This window comes from Bos indicus x Bos taurus, chromosome 19 (genome assembly GCF_003369695.1).
Source record: "Bos indicus x Bos taurus breed Angus x Brahman F1 hybrid chromosome 19, Bos_hybrid_MaternalHap_v2.0, whole genome shotgun sequence".
Classification (NCBI taxonomy): Eukaryota; Metazoa; Chordata; class Mammalia; order Artiodactyla; family Bovidae; genus Bos; species Bos indicus x Bos taurus.
Window position 1 is genome coordinate 15,254,016 of NC_040094.1, and position 19,386 is coordinate 15,273,401.

A 19,386-nucleotide genomic window follows, 5' to 3' on the forward strand; every position below is an offset into this window, starting at 1 on the left:
GAAGTAAACACAGACAGACAATGGGAGCCGGGATTTCATCAATGCCAGCCAGGGTGGATGGCAGCTGGATTGAAACAGGGAGTCATAGGACTTGCCTGGTGGTCCAGTGGTTAAGATTTTGCCTTCCAATGCAGGTGGTACATTGTGGATCCCTGGTCAGGGAACTAAGATCCAACATGCCTTGGGGCCAAAAAACCAAAACATAAAACAGAAGCAATATTGTAACAAATTCAATAAAGACTTTAAAAAAGTGTCCACATTAAAAAATCTTAAAAAAAAAAAAAACAAAAAAGGAAATATGAAGTCAAGGTATAGTTGCGTGACAAGTAGAGAGATTCAGTAGCAAGGGAGACTTGTACCCACTGGAGATAACAATTAGAGAAGTCTCTGATGCATAAGAAGGGGTGGTAGCCAGACTGTATGAGGAGGCCAGTTAAGCTTTAGTCGTGACTGACTCTTTGCGACATCGTGGACTATAGCCACCAGGCTCCTCTGTCCATGGGATTCTCCAGGCAAGAATACTGGAGTGGGTTGCCACTTCCTTCTCCAGAGGATCTTCCTGATCCAGGGATCAGACCCCCATCTCCTGCTTGGCAGGCAGGTTCTTTACCACTGAGCCACCAGGAAAGCAGGAAAGCCCAAAAAGCAGAGTAAATGAGAACAAATATACAGGGATAGAAAAGGAGGGAAATTCTATTACAAGTTGCAAACTTGCCACTTTTTTCTTTCTAAAAGATATTGATTTACTTTTGGCTCCATCAGGCCTTGGTCGTGGCTCTTGGGTCTTTGTTGCAGTTGGTGGGCGTCTCTCTAGTTGAAGCATGTAAGCTCCAGGGTGGCATGCGGGACCTTAGTTCTCTGACCAGGAACTGAACCCATATTCCTCACATTGGAAGGCAGATTCTTAACCACCAGATCACCAACAAAGTCCTACAGCTCTTTTCTTAATGAAAGATGTGGCGAGAAAGATGGTGAGACTGGAATGGTGGAGGTTGGAGTGAGAGGTAGATGACATGGGTGTTTGAAGAAAGAGAAGTGTGACATTGTCATCTTGGTGGTTGGGAGAGTGAATTTTCTTGGGAGAAAGTGTGGATAGATATCCAGGCAGTATTGAGTGCCTGGGCTGGTTCCAGGAAAAAGGATGAGGAGGAAACAGGCCATGAATTGTGATGGATAATGAAAAAGAGAGAAGGTCTGTGGATTGCGGTTAAATACTCGTTTGCGGTGGAGGTCTTAATGTAAGTGAACTAGAAATCTTACATAGAAAGAATGACTTACATAGAATGATAATTCCACAGAAATCATTTTATTCAGAAAACAAGATAATTTTAGAAGCAGTCACGCCATGAATCATCAAACAATTGCCAGAATTCAACACTTAAAACTGAGTTATTTTGTTATTGAGTTATTGAGTTATTCCACATCCTGTGATCCTGGGGTTCCGGAAAAGACAGTAAGAAAACACAGACCTCAGAATAAAGATACATTTGGAAACAATTACTGAAGGAGGCCAAGGTTCATTTATCATCCAAAGAGATAGTGAAGTCCAGATCCTAAAACACAAAGATAATTATGTTACTTTCCAGAAATTCCTGCTCTTGGCTACCAACCAGCTTTCTCCACGTGCCACCCAGACTCCCACAAGCAGAGCGGCAGCTGGAGTCCCTTCTGGGCTGGCAAAGGCCAGCAGGGACTCAGCCTCCCTGTAAGTAGCTCCGCTATACTCACAGGGACTTGGCAAGATTTTCCACAGCCATTGCTGCAGCATTTTTGACCAGGGGGACAGGATCCATCTCCTGTGCACCTTTCAGCACAAGTTCCAAACATTCCTTCTGGCACCCTTGGACATGTTCCAGGTCTCTGTTCTGCTGAAAGACAAAACAGACTTTCCATAACCCAGGCTGGCTCTATAGAAGGGAGTGGGACCCAGTGCTGAGAGATAGCTTAAGAGTCTCACTTCCTGAGGGACCTCTAGCCTCTTCCCTTCTTGATGTCCCCATCACCCACCTTTTTCAACTTTGGGGCACACAGGGCTGCTTTGTCTATGGGAAAACACACTGATGACCAACTGCTGTAGCGTCTTGGGAGAAGAGAAGAGAGCCTTGCCACTCACCCCCTTCTTTTGGTTCCAGTTGAAACTAGATAATTAAATCCCAGATCACAAACAGCGTCAGCTTCCCACAGATTCTACACGCCTCCAGGTGCCAACGAACACTGAGTCCCACAGTGAGAAAAATCATCAGGCCATCAGCAGCATCATTCTAGTACAGGGTTCTGATGACTATGTTTGGAAAGAAATAGCAGATGAAAGACAAAAGGCCAGGTTTCAAGTTTTTAAAAGGGAGCTCCCTGGCAGTCCAGTGGTTAGGACTCGGAACTATCACTGCCATGGCCTGGCTTCAATCCTTGCTCGGGGAACTAAGATCCCCAGTCCAGTATCCAGTGCTACTCACACTGGGTCCCATGACCCGGCAGGATCAGCATTCCTTAAGAGCTTATTAGAAATTCGATTCTTGGGCCCCACCCCAGACCTACTGAAACTCTAGGGTTGGGGCAGAGCAATCTGGATTTAACAAGTCTTCCACCCAGGTTATTCTTACACATGTAGATATTGGAGAAACTGCTGTATATCATCCCCCCAAACAGTTTACCCTATTGAGTTGGGGGCATGGAAAATGCAGGCTGGATATTACTTTTGTGCATCAGGTGAAATGGGGGTCGACAATTCCCTTTACTCCGTGTTGGGCAGAGACCTCCTTGATCTGTGGGATTCCCTGACATACTCCTCCATCACACACACACCCCGCTAAAAAACATCTAAGTGTGGTCCTTGAGCCCAAGACAATGGAGAGGTATGTTAGCAAGCTGTTCTTTGGATTACACATGCAGTCTTAACTCTACAGCCTCCCTAGTTCCCAGGCCACTTTATCTGTTTGTTGGTTGTGCTGCACAGCATGTGGGATCTTAGTTCCCTGGCCAGTGATTGAACCCGTGCCCCTCTGCATTGGAAGCTCAGAGTCTTAACCACTGGACAACCAGGGAAGTCCCTCTCAGGCCACTTTGATTCACCCACCAAAATTATAGCAGCGGTGCTCGACCCTAGCCTTCAGTCAGGAAAGTAAGGGAACTGAAGGTTCTGCGGGGAAAGCGCACCTGCCCGCCACTGCTGGCAAGTATCAGCCTGGATCATGAGGTAAATGGGAGAGTGCACAGAGTAGTTTAGGATAAGCTTTCGTCATCAAGATGTATTAAAATAGAAAAATGTTAAAATAGCCAAGTTGAGAAAAATCAAAAGTTGCAGAATAATACATGTGGTGTAATATTTATATGACAGAATGTGTAACTCTATCATGCTCATGAAATCTCATATATGTATAAACTTATAAAAACAAGCAAGAAGAGATTAAAAACCAAATCAAGTTCATTATGACCTCTGGGAAGGGAAGAACGGAATAGGAAAAAAGACACTTGTTCAAGTGGTTTCAAGTGTCTTTGAAATGTTTATCTAAAATAAAGATATGAAGCAAATATAGAAAAATGTTAAAAAAAAAAAAAAGAGAGAGAGAGAGAATCAGCCTAGGCAGGTGTACATACCAGTGGACTGAATGAATGGACCTGAGTGTCACACCGGTGTGTTTGAGTATGAGACATCGGCTAACTTGTTCGTAACTGTGTTCTTTTCAGCCCTTGTGGAAGAATAATTTGGTACCTGAACGTTATTTCACTTTTGTGTTAAGAGTATTTCCAGCCTTTTCAAGTTTTCCAATACTTCTAAAGCAAGATATTATCAATCCGTCTTCATGGTCTTCTAGACTTGGGACACGGGGCATCTTTTCCTACTCTGTCGGAGGCTCTTTTGGCCCCATTATAGCAGCCTCCTCTCTCTATGTGCAGTGGGTCTGATAGCCACTGTCCTAGCAAGGCTGAGCATTCAGTGGGTCAGGGACATGGAAGCCTTGCAGCTCTTACCTTGCCGGTCCTGGGTGGGTGAGCAGACACGGCCACATCCATTGCTGACACATCGGCTTCCTGCCGGGCAGTCCCGGTGTCCTTGGCATTGGTCCAAGCAGATACCTACCCCTAAAGAAAATTCAGTGGAAAACTGTTAAGACTGGCAGGATAGCAGGGAAGGGCTGTGAGAAGCCTTGCTTGTTTTAAAATTTATTAAATTCAAAAAATATAGACAAGCTATCTACATATTTTGCATGATCATGAAAGTAGTACATTTCAAAAGTTTTAAAACAAAAAGTTCTCAACTATATAAAGTAAAAAGAAAGTCTCTCTTTCCCCCAGCCCATTCAGCCCATTTCCCAGGAGTTATCTCCTATTTCCTGTAGCTCCTTCTGGAATCTTCTCTGTGCTTTTACAAAGATAAAGGCAAACACACCAATAATGCACAGATGTACACACACAATGCAAGGAGATGTTTATCTATTAAATTACAAATATGTGGCATGAGACTATATATATTTTTGGTATTGAAAGATGTCTTCACTAGGCAATTTAGCAATGTATATCAAAAGCTTTCAAATGTAATTTGCCCATTCCATGTTTGGGAATTTATCCTATGAAATGTGATTTAACTCAAGGACATTTATCTTGTACTTGTTATTAAAAAGTAACTCAAAACGATAGATTATCTAATTCTTCAATAGTAGAAGAGGGTATGGAAATAAGGCATATCCACATACTGGGAAACAATGAAGCTTTTAAAAATGTGTGATAGAATTGTGTTTATTGATTAGGGGTGGTCTAAGACACCTTTGTAAAAATCATATATCCTGGATTTTTGTTGATTTGTTTGTACATCTGTCTCTGCTACTATGAGGTCTTTAAAGATGGAGATCTCTGCTTTGCTATCTCCCAGCGCTCAGCACAGTCCCAGGCATGCAGTAACCACAAAAATCAACGTCTATTCCCTGTGAAATCTGAAAAAATATATCTGTGTGCGTATGAAATATGGAAGCTTTTATTGTAAATGCTAACACGGTTATCTGAGTAACGGGATCATGGAACATGTATCTTTCTAACTAGTAGTATTTCTGAGTGTTTTTTTTTTTTTATAATGAACATTATAAGCTGTATAACAAAATAAAAGGAGTTTCAAAAAATTAGGACACAGCTCTGTGACATGCTTTTCCCTCCGGAAGGACAAGCCTGAATGTGGAGACCATGGGAATTAACCATCTAAGGAGGGAAGTCAGGGCAGAGCTAAGCACACAGTCTCCCTGGGTTGTGTGGGGTCTGGGGACCTGGGCAGGGCTGGGTGTTATTACCTGCTGTGCGGACTGGAGAGCAGACGCGACTGCATCCCCTCCTGATACATCGTTCTCCAGCCCCACAGTCCCAGTGTCCTCGGCAGCGTTGCACACAGATTCCTAACGTCAGAAAAGGATCAGTGAGTTGGTGGGAATGTAAATTGGTACAGCCACTGTGGAGAACAGGATGGAGGTCACTGTATCCAGTGGCCTTTGGTTCAAAGGAATGTCTCCTCTTTAAGCGACTTGACTGAATTTGCTGCTTGTGCTTCTAGAGTCACGTGGCTCAGTGGTAAAGAATCCTCCTGCCAGTGCAGGAGATGCAAGAGACACGGGTTTGATCCCCGGTTTACTCTTGCCTGGAAAGTCCCACAGACGGAAGAGCCTGGTAGGCATGGGGTCTCGAGGAGTCAGACGCAACTGAGCGACTTCACTTTCACTTTTCACTTTCATGCATTGGAGAAGGAAATGGCAACCCACTCCAGTGTTCTTGCCTGGAGAATCCCAGGGACGGGGCAGCCTGGTGGGCTGCCGTCTATGGGGTCGCACAGAGTTGGACACGACTGAAGCGACTTAGCAGTAGCGGCAAGGAACTAAGATCCCACACACCTTCTGGCCAAAAAAACCCAACATAAAACAGAAGCAATGTTATAACAAATTCAATAAAGACTGTAAAAATGGTCCACATTTTTAAAAAATCTTTTAAAAAATAATTAAAAAAAGAAAGAAAATCATTCAGAGGAACAAAGATTTGATCTAGGGATCTTTCTTGAGGGCAAAGTGGGGGAACAATTGGGGATGTAACTTGTTAAGGGACCTCTCAAGTTTTCTTCTGATCCAGCTGTGCAGAGAATTGAGCAGAATGGTTGCTAGGGAGATGGCGGGGGGTGGGATAGGATGCCATGAAAGAGTGAGCCAAATTAAAAGGAATATGCAACCAAAGCCTTTTTAGGGGACGGGGAATGGGGTCCCAGAAATAGAAGGCAAGAGGAGGAAATGTCAAGTCCTGGCAGCTTGCAGAGAAATGGACATCTCTGATCAACAGTGAGACTGGCACCCTTGTGGCTTTGAGAAACCAATCTGATGTGGGCAGCAGCTCACTGCCAGTGAGTTTGGCTGGGAGACCTTGGCTTGGGGTTCTGGACAGAGGCCCCCAGGCCCGATGGGAGGAGAGTTCAGGTCCCAGGTTTCCAGCTCCTGGCTCCTGTCTCGAGGATGGTCTAACCTGCACATCCTAATTCTCTGGTCTGGTGGGACTGTTCCATGAATGAGCTCATCTCCTATAAGATTTCCAGAGCTTTGCCATTGAGGGAAGAGAAGAATAAGTAATCCCTGCGAAAGCTCTGCAAGTTGAGCCTGTGCACTCACACCAGCTTCCTGTAGCATCTACTTATTATCCAGGATAGACTTGTCATCTAAGATGTGGAGTTTCTTACACAAAGAAAGTCATCTGAGAGTAGAGGCTGATCCGTATCCAACAGACTATGTGTCAAAGCTGAGTCTCATCTGTTCCTTTCCAGTTTTTATTCCATTTCCCTCTTCTGGGTGACCCGAATTAAATTAGCCAGGTTTAGAGAATCCCAGGGATTGGGGGGCCTGGTGGGCTGCCGTCTATGGGGTTGCACAGAGTCGGACATGACTGAAGCTACTTAGCAACAGCAGCAGCAGCAGAGGGATAAAAGGTATAAGTGGAGTGAACACTAAGATTCTTCTCACTTGTCCCAGCTCCCATGAGTTCAGGCACAGGGTGGCCCCATGCAAGGAGTCACTGGTTATCTGAGCACATATGCTTTGCCAGAAGTTTATACTGTGAAAATGTGTTAAGGAAACCTAACTCAAAATCGGAGTGGGGATGGGAGGAAAGTTTGGGGGAGAATGAATACATGTATATGTGTGGCCAAGTCCCTTTGCTGTCTACCGTAACATTGCTAATCAGCTATTGTGTTGTGTTAGTTGCTCTGTCCTGTCTGACTCTTTGCAACTCCACGGACTATAGTCCTTCAGGCTCCTCTGTCCATGGGATTCTCCAGGCAAGAATACTGGAGTGGGTTGCCATGCCCTCCTACAGGAGATCATTCCAACCCAGGGATCGAACCCAGGTCTCCACATTGCAGGCAGATTCTTTACTGTTTGAGCCACCTGGGATTCCAATCAGCTATACTCTAATATGAAATTAAAAGTTCAGAAAACAAATAGAGTGAGGAAACCACGAAGGGAGGGCTCGCACACAGGTACCACTCAAGGCAGCTTGTATTCTTCAGCAGGAAAGAGGAAGATTTCCTGTTTGCTGGCAACTGGGAGCCGCCCTTGCCTGCAGCCAATGAGAAGCCACCACCACTTCAGACTCTCACTGTCCTCCAATGAACTTCTGTTCAAAACAACCCTTCCCAACTTTCTCCTGTCCTCTATAAAAATGCTGCTGTCCTTCGCTCTCCTGACTTGCCCCTAGTTACCACACTTTTCTTGTTTCTAATTCTAAATCCTCTGCTATTCTCAAAAAAACTTGATTTTGCTGGCTGAATTGTTTACCATTTTCTTGTAAAAGGCTGACAATACTGTATAAATTCATATATTTCGTTTAGTCCTCACACTGTGCAGTAACAGAGATATCATTTACTGGGTTTCCTTGATGTGGAACTGAGGGTAATAAAATATTACATACGGGCTTCTCTGGTGGTGCAGTGGATGGGCGTCTGCCTGTCAAAGCATGAGCTATGGGTTCTTATTCCTGGTTGGGGAAGATCCCACATGCCATGGAAAACTAAGCCCATGCGCCACAGCTGCTGGGTCTGTGCTCTAGAGCCCAAGAGCCACCACTAATGCACCGGTGTGCTCCAACTACTGAAGCCTGAGCACCGAGAGCCCCTGCTCTGCAACAAGAGCAGCCACGCCAACGAGCCCACACACCACAGCTGGAGGAAGCCCGTGCAAAGCCAGGGAGACCCAGGGCAGTCAAAAATAAAATGAATAAATAAACGAATTTTTTTTAAAAATTACATACCTTTCCCCCGTGTCCCCAGAACAACATTTTGAAATAAATTCCTAACTGCATGAGGTGTTGCTTCTTACTGACAGTGTTTCCTGTTACTCCATTCTTTTCCTATTGTTACATTTTATTTTAAGAAAGTATGTGCTATGGTCAGGACCAAATACAGATCTACATTAGCTCATTGAGCCATCACCATATCCTCTGACATAGGTGTTGACCCACACAAGAGCAGAGGAACTCGAAGTTAAGCATCTTGCTCCGAACCCCACATTGGTGAGCTGCAGAGGTAGAATTTGAAGTTTCTGGAGCCTTGCCCTCCACCTCCTTCTATGCCAAGAACAGACCTGGGGTCAATCCTGACTCAGCCACTCACTGGCTTTATAACCATGAGCAATTCACGGTCACTTAGACCCAAGAAACTTCAGTTTCTTCATCCAGTATAATAAGGAGGTATGTAAAATCTAGTGAGGAGAACCAGCATTGAAGTATTGCTTAGAATAGCAACAGTAAACAAAATCCCACCTGAAATGCCCACTAGAAGGAGATTTACTGAGGTGATGTAGTATATTTTATATGGTGGGATAGAGGAAATTTAGTTAAATAAATAAATTTATTGAATTTAATAATTAAATATGTGAAATAAAGTAAAATTAACTATATTAAGTGTTGACAGTGAAAGATGCTCCCATAAAACTTGAGTGACAGAAAAGTATGGGGTGACTTTTGGGGGTTAAAAATATAATAATGGTAAATATTATTAATAATTAATAAATGCAAATAATAGTATAATGCTGTAGAAATGTTCATTATTTTCTAGGCAGTCAAAATATTATGATTATATAAGCATTGTGAGAGAGCTTATTCTTAGGTAGATTGATAAGGAGTTCAGGGCTCTCCAGCAGGAGAAGAGGACAAACTATTTTTTTTTTTTTAACATTTCTGTGTCTTAGTCACATAAGATGTTTTTTCTTAACCTCTAAGATGTTATTTTTCCTCTATTTCTCCTAAGACTAACTTTTATTAAGCCCAGAGCTAATGGCTTTTTTGGGGGCTCCAAAATCACTGCAGATGGTGACTGCAGCCATGAAATTAAAAGATGCTTATTCCTTGGAAGAAAAGTTATGACCAACCTAGGCAGCCTATTAAAAAGCAGAGACATTACTTTGCCAACAAAGGTCCATCTAGTCAAAGCTATAGATTTTCCAATAGTCATGTATGGATGTGAGAGTTGGACCATAAAGAAAGCTGAGTGCCAAAGAATTGATGCTTTTGAACTGTGGTGCTGGAGAAGACTCTTGAGAGTCCCTTGGACTGCAAGGAGATCCAACCCGTCCATCCTAAAGGAGATCAGTCCTAAGTGTTCATTGGAAGGACTGATGTTGAAGCTGAAACTCCAATACTTTGACCACCTGATACGAAGAGCTGACTCATTTGAAAAGACCCTGATGCTGGGAAAGATTGAGGGCAGGAGGAGAAGGGAATGACAGAGGATGAGATGGTTGGATGGCATCACTGACTTGATGGACATGAGTTTGAATAAACTCTGGGAGTTGGTGATGGACAGAGAGGCCTGGCGTGCTCTAGTCCAAGGGGTCGCAAAGAGTCGGACACGACTGAGCGACTGAACCGAAAGGTTACACAACACAACAGAACATCTGGCTCAAGGGTATGTTTTTTCTTAAGCTCTGTACTAATGATTATATAAAACAATGTATCTTGCTTGAGGACATGTTTCTCCTTCTTAACAAAACCTTCTGACTGATCCTGTTCTCTTAAGATGCCTGTTGTGGGAGTGAGTCTGGTAAGACCTTACTATTGTTAGTAATCAATGCAAAAAAGTATATAATAAAGCCCCACCCAAACTAGTAAGCGGGACACTCTCTACCGCTTCTGATGTCTATGGCAGAAGATTTCCCTATCACTTTTTCACTGTAGTAAAGCTCTGCTACACAAAAGCTGGAGAAGGAAATGGCAACCCACTCCAGTACTCTTGCCTGGAGAATTCCATGGAGTGAGGAGCCTGGTGGGCTACAGTCCATGGGGTGGCAAAGAGTCGGACATGACTGAGCGACTTCACTCTCTACGCAAAAGCTGAGTGATCAAGCCTTGTCTCTGGCGCTGGATCGAAATTCTCTCCTATGGACGCCACAAATCCGACACCGTTCACCATAAGCTATCAATTGTTCAGTCACTAAGTCATGTCCAACTCTTTTTGACTCCATGGACTGTAGTCCGCCAGGCTCCTCTGTCCTGGGATTTCCCAGGTAAGAATAGTGGAGTGGGTTGCCATTTCCTTCTCCAGGGGTTTCTCCCAGACCAGGGATCAAACCTGTGTATTCTGCATTAGGAGGCAGACTCTTAACCACTGAGACACCAGGGAAGTCATAAAAGCATACCATACATATATATATATGTATGTAAAAAAATTATATCATAATCATAGTGTGTATATACATATGCACGCACACATATATAGGCTCATCATTAGTTTCTTACTTTTATATAATGAGTATGACTTGTAAAAAAAAAGGAAATGATTAAAGGTCTTTTTAAGGGATCTTTATTGATGAGATGCCGGGCACCTGGCCCTCTGACCTGTTTTCCCCCTATAAGGGCAAGAGTGGAGGAAGGGGCCCCAAGAACGTTGATGGGTTTCTGTCTCATTTCTGATCAGCAGCACAGTTTTGAAAAGGCCAGGCAGGGCTGGCCCTGGCACACCTGGTTAGGGAACCAGGCAGGGCTCTTCATCTTACCTATTGATGCTTCGGGTGCGGGGGAGCAGACCCGGTTACAGCCTTCGCTGACGCACTGTCTTCCGGCTCCACAGTCCCGATCTCTGAAGCACTGGAACTCACAAATGCCTGCGAGGGAAGATGCATCAGAAACTTAAGTCTCAGAAGCAGGTACTAGGAAGGGGCTGCAGCAGAGAATAAAGGGAACCCTTCTTAAGAGGCAGCATCTGTGTTTTATCACTTTAACAAATTGTGTAATTTACAAAATGTCTACTATTGCAAAAAAGTTCACAATCTATATAGAACTTTTCAGCTTAAAGACTGCTTTCACAATGTACATGACATAACAGAGATGATATTATTCAGAGATGCTGATCCCATGTATCTTTTTGTTCCTGATTCTTCCTAGTTTCTGGCTTTCCAATCCCCACCCACAACCACCACCTCATGGAGTCAATGGCAACCCCTGCTTTGTGGGGAAGGCACACCAGCCTGAAATAAAAAGGCCAGGGCCTGGCAGTGAGTTTTGAATTAGGTTTTGTTGAATTAGACAACAGGCTCTGCTGAGAGAGAAAAGATTTTCTAAATTTCAGAAGCGCCTCTTTGCTTATACAAGGCTTAGAAATCTGAGCAGAAAGAAGACACTGGAGATTATGTGAGTTCTCATCCCATAGAAAATAGGAAAGTCCTTCTGGTCAATGAGGAAGAGAGGGTAAGGAAGTGGGTATCAGAAAGGAAGGAGAGAGTGGGAAGGCAGAAAGAGAGGAAGGGAGAAAGAGGAGGAGAAGGGGAGAGAATATTTATGGAAACAAACATAAACTTGACCTTTTTGTTTCACTCCTAAGAAATATATTCTACAGGAAACATTTCCACTGATGAACAAAACTATAAAATCACGTTCATTATACCATCCTGGGCAATAGCAAAAAAAATGTCAAGCAAATAAAATGACCATCAAATGGTAACTGGTTAAATGAATTAAAGTAAATGTATTCACTAGTCATCATATAATCCTAAAATTATGAAATCTGTCTGTGTGGACATGGGAAAATGTCCACAACTCATGTTAAATTGTAAAAGACATATATTCATGCAGGGCTTCCCTGGTGGCTCAGATGGTAAAGAATCTGCCTGCAATGTGGGTTCGATCCCTGGGTTGGGAAGATCCCCTGGAGGAGGGCAGGGTAACACACTCCAGTATTCTTGCCTGGAGAATCCCCATGGACAGAGGAGCCTGGCGGGCTACAGTTGTGAAGAATCAGACACAACTGAGCGACTAAGCATAGCACAGCACATATGTCATGCATGATAGGATACTTAATACAAGAGAATAGGATATATGCTAATTTATGCAACTGGAGGCCACAATAGAGGGCTTATGCTAATTTCAGTATGGTTCACAGATGACCCAGGCTCTCTCTCATTGTCTATGTGGCTACAGGTAAGTCTTTTCACTACTGTAAGCCTTGGTTCCCTCATTTGTTTAAAAATATCCGTTACTACTTCTGAGATTTTTTAAAATCTCAAAACAATCTCAGAACATGCCTGGAAAATAGCAGGAACTCAGAATTTGATGTTTCTTCCCACAGTGACTATGTATCTGTCAAGGAATCAGTTAATGCATGAGGTTGGTAAGTCCTTCCAGACACCAAGTATCGTCAAATAGTAGACGCTGCAAGTTTTCAAACACACGTGGAAACTACTGTACTCAATAAATTACTAAACAGTTTAATAGCATCACTGAGTTAACTGGATAATCAACCACCATGTGGACTGCCTGACACTTTTTACATAATTACAGTGTCCTCATGGGGCGATTTTGAACATTTGAATCCAAACACTTTAAAGTGTTCAGGTCTCTAGGTTGGACTGAAGGCTTGTTAATTGTCCTCCAAACAGAGACCAAGGTGAAAACAGGGGAGGGCCCATGGCAAGGCTGGGATTTCATTGGAGATTTTTGGACTCCGGATATCCTGGTTTTCCACAATCACATGAGAGTGATGCTCCCTTTCCATGAAGGGCGTCTTCTGAAACGGCACATATGCGGCTCCCATACTGCCAGGGTCTTTTTCTACCATTTAGTGAGCCCTTGTTATTGTGCCAGTTCTAGGCAAGTGACTCACATCTGTGATCTCATTTATTTGTCACAAGATCACTAGGAGATGGGCCTTCTTAATCTCAATGTACAGAAACCGAGACTCTGGGAGCTTGAGTAACTTCCACAAGACCCCAGAGCTAGAAAAAAGCAGACACAGAATCTGAGACACACAAATCTTTCAAAATAAAGATTTGAAGAGAAGCTTCCTCGTTACCGCTGCCACCTCTCTGTAGCACTAACATCTGTGTTCACCCACGAACCAGGATGGGAGGACAGCCCCAGAAAGCTGCTTCTATCAAAAGACCTTCTCAGGATGACGCTGTGGATCCTGACTAAGGGAAGGGAGGGGAGCTGTGGAGGAAGGCAGGCAGCCAGCAAGACGTGGGGAAGTCCCACCGGGACAGGGCTCGCTTGCTGCAGTTGGGACTTGAGAAAAGAACAGAACACACCATATGACAGATGCGGGTCCTTTCTATTCAGCGTTCTGTGCCTTGAGGAAATGAAGAAAGAGACAGAAGTGGTGACTCTTGAAGAGTTCCTCTTGCAGGGAGGCTGTAGAAAAGTGTTCAGGGTTTTTCAAGTAGAGGACACCAGCTTTGCCATGTATTAAAACAAGTCACATAACTTTACTGACCTCAAACTTCTATGTCTAGGGAATGAGTGTGACAGCTTAAAAAGACGTTATGAGGACTCAAGGCACTCACACTTCCCCTCATCCACTCCACCCAGGGCTGCCATGTATGGTTTTACAGGTTGTGCACTGCACAACTATGTCTGGTGACAGGAGGAGCAGAACTATAATCCATCCCATCTTCATCCTGAAGCCTTCCACCTGGGCACTGCCTCCACCCAGAGAGAAGGGCAATTTTTCCACATGGATAAAGGTATTTGGTCACCAAACTGAGCACCCACTGGACTCTGACCACCGTAAGAGGCCTTTTTCTCATTCTCCCAGAGGTGACATTTGAGCTTGTGGTGATTTCCATCCATCCTTAGTGGCCCAGCCAAAAGCCAAGCAGATGTCTGTCTGTGCGAATGCTCCCTCCTGACCAAGGGAGCCTCGGGGAAGGCATATATCTGGCACTCACCCTTCACTTGTTTCTGGGCTACCATTTATTGAGCACTAAGTGCCAGGCACCTGGCTGCATATTTAGCACAGTCTCACTTAATCCTTAGAATGACCCTGTGAGATAGGACTATTATCCTTGTTTTAGCATGAGTAACTAGCAGCCATCTCAGAGCTGGGAAAAGGAGGGGCCAGGGTTTGAATGCCGTCTGTGTGACTGCAAGCCTCCTCTTACCCTCTACTGCTGTGAAGGCTCTCTGGAGCTAGCAGCCATGTTCTCATGTGAGCTGGGACAATGATGTCAGCCCCAGGACTAGCCTTCCCCATCAGAAGCCCCAGGGCCTCCTGTCCTAGCTCCGCAGAATGGGGCTGTGTAGGTCAGGAGGGGAGTCCCAGGGGAAGTCCCATCAATCAGCCAGACCTGGGGAAATACCCGCCCTGGGACAGAGGCAGCTGCTCCAGTTCACCTTGCAGAGAACAGGACAAGAAGATCTGAGCAGGAAGGAGATTAAGCGGGCAGTGAGGCCATGAGAATGAGCCAGAGTGTGGCCAGCAGCTGCCACGCCAGGGACACACACTTGTGGCCACTTCATGCAAAGATGCAGGGTGGTTTTTTTCCTTATAGTGTGAATGTGGAGGAAAATACAGGCCATGAGGATAATGTCCCATCCTTATTACTTTGGGTGATCAGCTGGGAAGTACAATGGCATTGGATATGAAGAGACCGCCGCTGCCGTTTATTAACTGCCTGATATAGGAGGAGCACATACTGTCCTTGAGGCCTAGTTTCCAAGCACTTGAAATGCGGGTAATAAGATTTGCTTCTTGAAGGTGTAATGAAGATAAAATGCAAAGGTGAGGTCTAAAGACATTTCTACCTTATCCGCCTTAGCCAGCACCATGTTATGATTGGGGAGGTTATGCAATGGTCAGTGGCAGCCAGCAGATGGCGCCACGGTAGCTCACTCTACAGACCTAGCTCCTGTGCCAGGCGCCCCGGAATCGCCCTTCCTGAAGCGGCGACAACAGCTGGGGGCGCTGTTAAGGCACCCCTTGGTCTCCCTGTCTGCAGTGTGAGCCAGGTGACTTAAAGAAGAGGGTGGGCACAAATCACGGTAAAACGAGAAAGAGGAACAAAATATATTTGGTTCATTTTTAAGTTTCCTCATCTGGAAAATGGAGGTGAGATGAATACCTACATCTTTCATACCTAAAGTTCTCAAGATTAAACAAAAGAATGAACTTTGAAAAGACCTGACACAGAGGGGTTGCCAAATATGGGTTTTCCCCTCTTTTCCTATTCTTTGGGATGCCAACTCATTGCAAAGGATCGTTGAAATAATCCCTAAGAACCGTATCTCATAAACATGACTCAAGTTGTTTTAAAATTGCATGTAGGGACTTCCTTGATGGTTCAGTGGTTAAGACTCCATGCTCCCAATGCAAGGGACCCAGGTTCGTTTCCTGGTCAGGGAACTAGATCCCACATGCTGCAACTAAGATCCAGCACAGGCAATAAATATGTATTTTTTAAAAAAGTCATAAAAAATAAAATTGCATGTAGTTTAAAACAATAAACTCATATGAAATTATTATCATTGTCAAACAGTGAAAACTTAAAACTATATGCAGCATTTTAAAGTCCATGAAACTTTTTGACCTAAACAATACATCCTTGGAAAAGCAAATTAGCCAAGTATGTTTGAATTAAAAAAAACAAGCCAACATACGTGCCCTTTGAGTCAGCAATATCACTTCTAGGAATGTTTCCTAAGGAAAGAATCAAGTTATACACGTCAAGATTTAGTTCCAAGGGGATCCTTTGATAGAAAAGTATTAGAGAAGTTGAAAAGCCCAATGATTAAGGATTAGTAAACAAAATGTGGTATATTTACAATAAAAATGCTTTGAAGTCTTTAAAAAAAATAAAGTTGTATAACACATGTCCACACTTGTGGCAAACTATTCACCACATATTACTGAGTGTTAAAAGATAAAGGAAATTTAAAAAATATATTTGTGGAGGGTGATGCCATGATTATTTGGCACCATACCCCCTGAATATATATGTGGAAGAATATGAATGTACACGTCACTCTGTTTATCTCCGGGTAATAGGAGTATAGGCACACCTTTCACCAGTTTGTTCTGTGCAGACATGCTAAGTTGCTGCAGCCTGTCCTGCTCTTCACGACCCTATGGACTGTAGCCTGCCTGGCTCCTCTGTCTGTGGGATTCTCCAGGCAAGAATGCCGCCTCCAGGGTATCTTCCCAATCCAGGGATTGAACCTATGTCTCTCATGTCTCCTGCACTGGTGGGGGGGGGGGGGTTCTTTACTACTAGCACCACCTGGGAAGCACAATTTGTTCTGTAGTTCCTGCCTTTTCTGCAGTAAGTGTGTATTTCACGTGAAAAATTAAGATTCAGTAGTGGTCTATGGAGAGTCTATGAAATTGCTATATGCTTTGACAATCCACCTATTAAAAATCAGGGAGGACAAAGGAAAGAACATATGAAAAGCAGAGTAAGCTTGGTAAGTAACTTAACTTGATTCAGGGGAAATGAAAGGATGTTGCTTAAAATCAGCTGCTGGGGGCAGAGGAGTGGAGAGGAAGGAAAGGAGGAAATTAGCTAATTTTATTATGTCTGTAACTCATAGTAAGAAACCTATAGATGATAATTAAAAAAAGAGGGGGGCCAAAGAGAAGATTCTTGAGAGTCCCTTGGACTGCAAGGAGATCAAACCAGTCAATACTAAAGGAAATCAACCCTGAATATTCATTGGAAGGACTGATGCTGAAGCTGAAGTTCCAACACTTTGGGTACCCGATGTGAAGAGTCAACTCATTAGAAAAGACCCTGAGTCTGGGAAAGATTGAGGGCAAGAGGAGAAGGGGGTGACAGAGGATGAGATGGTTGGATGGCATCACTGACTCAAGGGACATGAGTTTGAGTAAACTCAGGGAGATAGTGAAGAACAGGGAAGCCTGGCGTGCTGCAGTCCATGGGGTTGCAAAGAGTCGGACACAACTCAGCAACTGAACAATAGCAAACGTAGTACTCTAAGGTCTTGGTATAAGGTAACTATCAGAACAAAACCCATGAAGCTTTCTAAATGCAAGGCATGCAGTAAGAGACAGGGAAAAGGAGAGACAGATGACACAAATAAAATAGGCTATACAATCAATGACTATACACCTGATAAATACATTCACAACAGTAAATAAAATAGCAACCAAAAAAGGTAAGATAAACCTCATGTATCTCTTTCAGAGATGTATATAGAAATAATATGTAATAAAATGATGTCTGGAATTTGCTTGAAAATATCAGGGGATGAGGGGAGGCGGGTGGGATTAGATTTGAAAGAAGGATGACTGCATGTTGATAATGGTTGAAGCTGGGTGATGGGTACACGGTCCATCATTCCACAATGTGTCTGCTTTGTGTGAAGAATTTCCCAAAATAAAAACTGACACTGAAATCTGCTTAGGAACATTCAAAACACCTTAATGAGTAAAAAAAATGTGCAATCACTAACATGTCCATACACAGACAGAGAGAGTAAGTGTGGAAAGATGAACAATGATGTTTCTCTGGGTGATAATATTGTTGGTGTCATTTATATGGTTACATAGTTTTAGATGTAGAGTCTTGTTTTGCAACCATAAATATATATATTTGGGGGGGGAGGGATAAAAAGAAGAGTTGTTCTTAAAAAGAAGTGCCCAGGCTGAAAAAAGTTGAGAATTACGGAATGCAATGAGATCGTGATTGAAGACTCTAAAAGATCTCCTTTTTAAACATATTTTATGATGAAAGCGTTCAAAACCATACTCAAGAGTTAATTGCTATTGAACAATTGCTGAAAAGTTGGGCAGAACAAAGCATATATTCCTGCTGGGACCAGGACATCGGGCAGGGTGCTCAGCCTTACTTGCTTGCGGGGCTGGTGAGCACACGTGGCCACAGCCGTTGCTGACGCACTTCTCTCCTGCTGCGCAGTCCCGGTCTTCTCGGCACTGCTCCACACAGACACCTTGACAATCAGAAAAGACTGGGTTGAGACTCTTAAGCTAAATAAATACTTATAAATGACCATAGCATAAGAACAGCTGCGTATACTTAGATCTAGGACTTTGCTGTTTAGATATGACCTCACATAGAACCTCATCTGACCCTAACAGCAAATAATAGCTGAGGTATTTGCAGGGGTATTTGGAGAAATGCCGTAGGACTGAAGTCTTAGGAAAGAAAGATGCAAGGAAAGCAGGTTAATGGTAACCCCAATGATCTTTAACCAGTAGGTTTTATTTTTGGTGTTTTATAGATGAGGCCATTGAGAGATTGTCTGGTCCATGGCAGAGTTGGGACTTGAAGTCCGGTTGAAGTTCAACCTGACTTCAAGTCCGGTTCTTTGCCTTTAAAGCACATGTGCCTTTTTCTATACAATTCAGTGAAATTAACTTTGAATATAGAGTTGAGCCCCTAAAGGTCCAGAAATTATTTCTGATGCAAGTAGAGGATTTACTGGATTCTAATCCCTAAAGAAGGTCTCAGTGTGACTTTTTGATACTCATAGAGACAGAATTTAAAGATGGAGGCAGCCCTGGAAGCTGCATTAAAATTTTTGGCAAAAGAACAATGTCTCAACCAACAATCACATCGCCACCACCAAGAGAATTCTCACTGTGGGTCCTGCCACAGGGTTGACCTGCTTCTGCCCCCCTCACGATTCATCTCTTTCCAGCTCACTTTTATCACCTGTAACTGGGTGACTGATGTATGGCCTGGCCAAGTGAAGAGAGGCTGGACTAGACAAGAGACTCCAGACACAGTGATTACCATAGACACCTCAGGCATTCCGGTGTGTTTCTCTGGATGAGCACACAATTGTGCCAGATCAGATCGCGCCCGGCACTTAACTCTTCCAGGACAGAGCAGGGTGCAGAGAGTCAGGACTCACCTACACTCATCAGCAGGGAGCAGACTCGCCGACAGCCGTCCTGGACGCACTGTTTTCCTCTCCCGCAATCCCTGTCTTCACTGCACTCGCGGCTGCAGATGGCTGATGAGGGGAAATATGCAGTGAAAAGCTCTTCTCTTATAATCTCAAAATAAATACTTCAAATGCCTTTACAATATCATTCAAAACCCATCAATTCCCTAGAAATACATCTATCCAATTATGTGCAGAAAGGTACATGATATGACAAGAAAAAAAATTAATTATCTTAAAAAT

The 19,386-nt window shown here is 43.7% G+C and overlaps 1 protein-coding gene across 5 annotated transcripts in view; it reads right to left on the minus strand.

Annotated features, from left to right (window-relative positions):
* Nucleotides 1–1,284: 1,284 nt before the first annotated feature.
* Nucleotides 1,285–19,386, minus strand: part of LOC113877916 (keratin-associated protein 10-6-like) — a 33,991-nt gene continuing 15,889 nt past the window's right edge. For 3 of the 5 annotated variants that reach the window (XM_027518585.1, XM_027518586.1, XM_027518582.1), the window contains 7 exons: nucleotides 19,111–19,212; nucleotides 18,082–18,183; nucleotides 11,001–11,108; nucleotides 5,277–5,378; nucleotides 3,970–4,080; nucleotides 1,729–1,868; nucleotides 1,285–1,553 (listed from right to left, as the gene is read on the minus strand). In XM_027518585.1, the coding sequence (XP_027374386.1) occupies nucleotides 1,518–1,553; nucleotides 1,729–1,868; nucleotides 3,970–4,080; nucleotides 5,277–5,378; nucleotides 11,001–11,108; nucleotides 18,082–18,183; nucleotides 19,111–19,212 (701 nt within the window). In that variant the 3' untranslated portion in view covers nucleotides 1,285–1,517. The remainder of the gene's footprint in view (nucleotides 1,554–1,728; nucleotides 1,869–3,969; nucleotides 4,081–5,276; nucleotides 5,379–11,000; nucleotides 11,109–18,081; nucleotides 18,184–19,110; nucleotides 19,213–19,386) is intronic. The other 2 variants (XM_027518583.1, XM_027518584.1) reach the window with 2 other exon arrangements.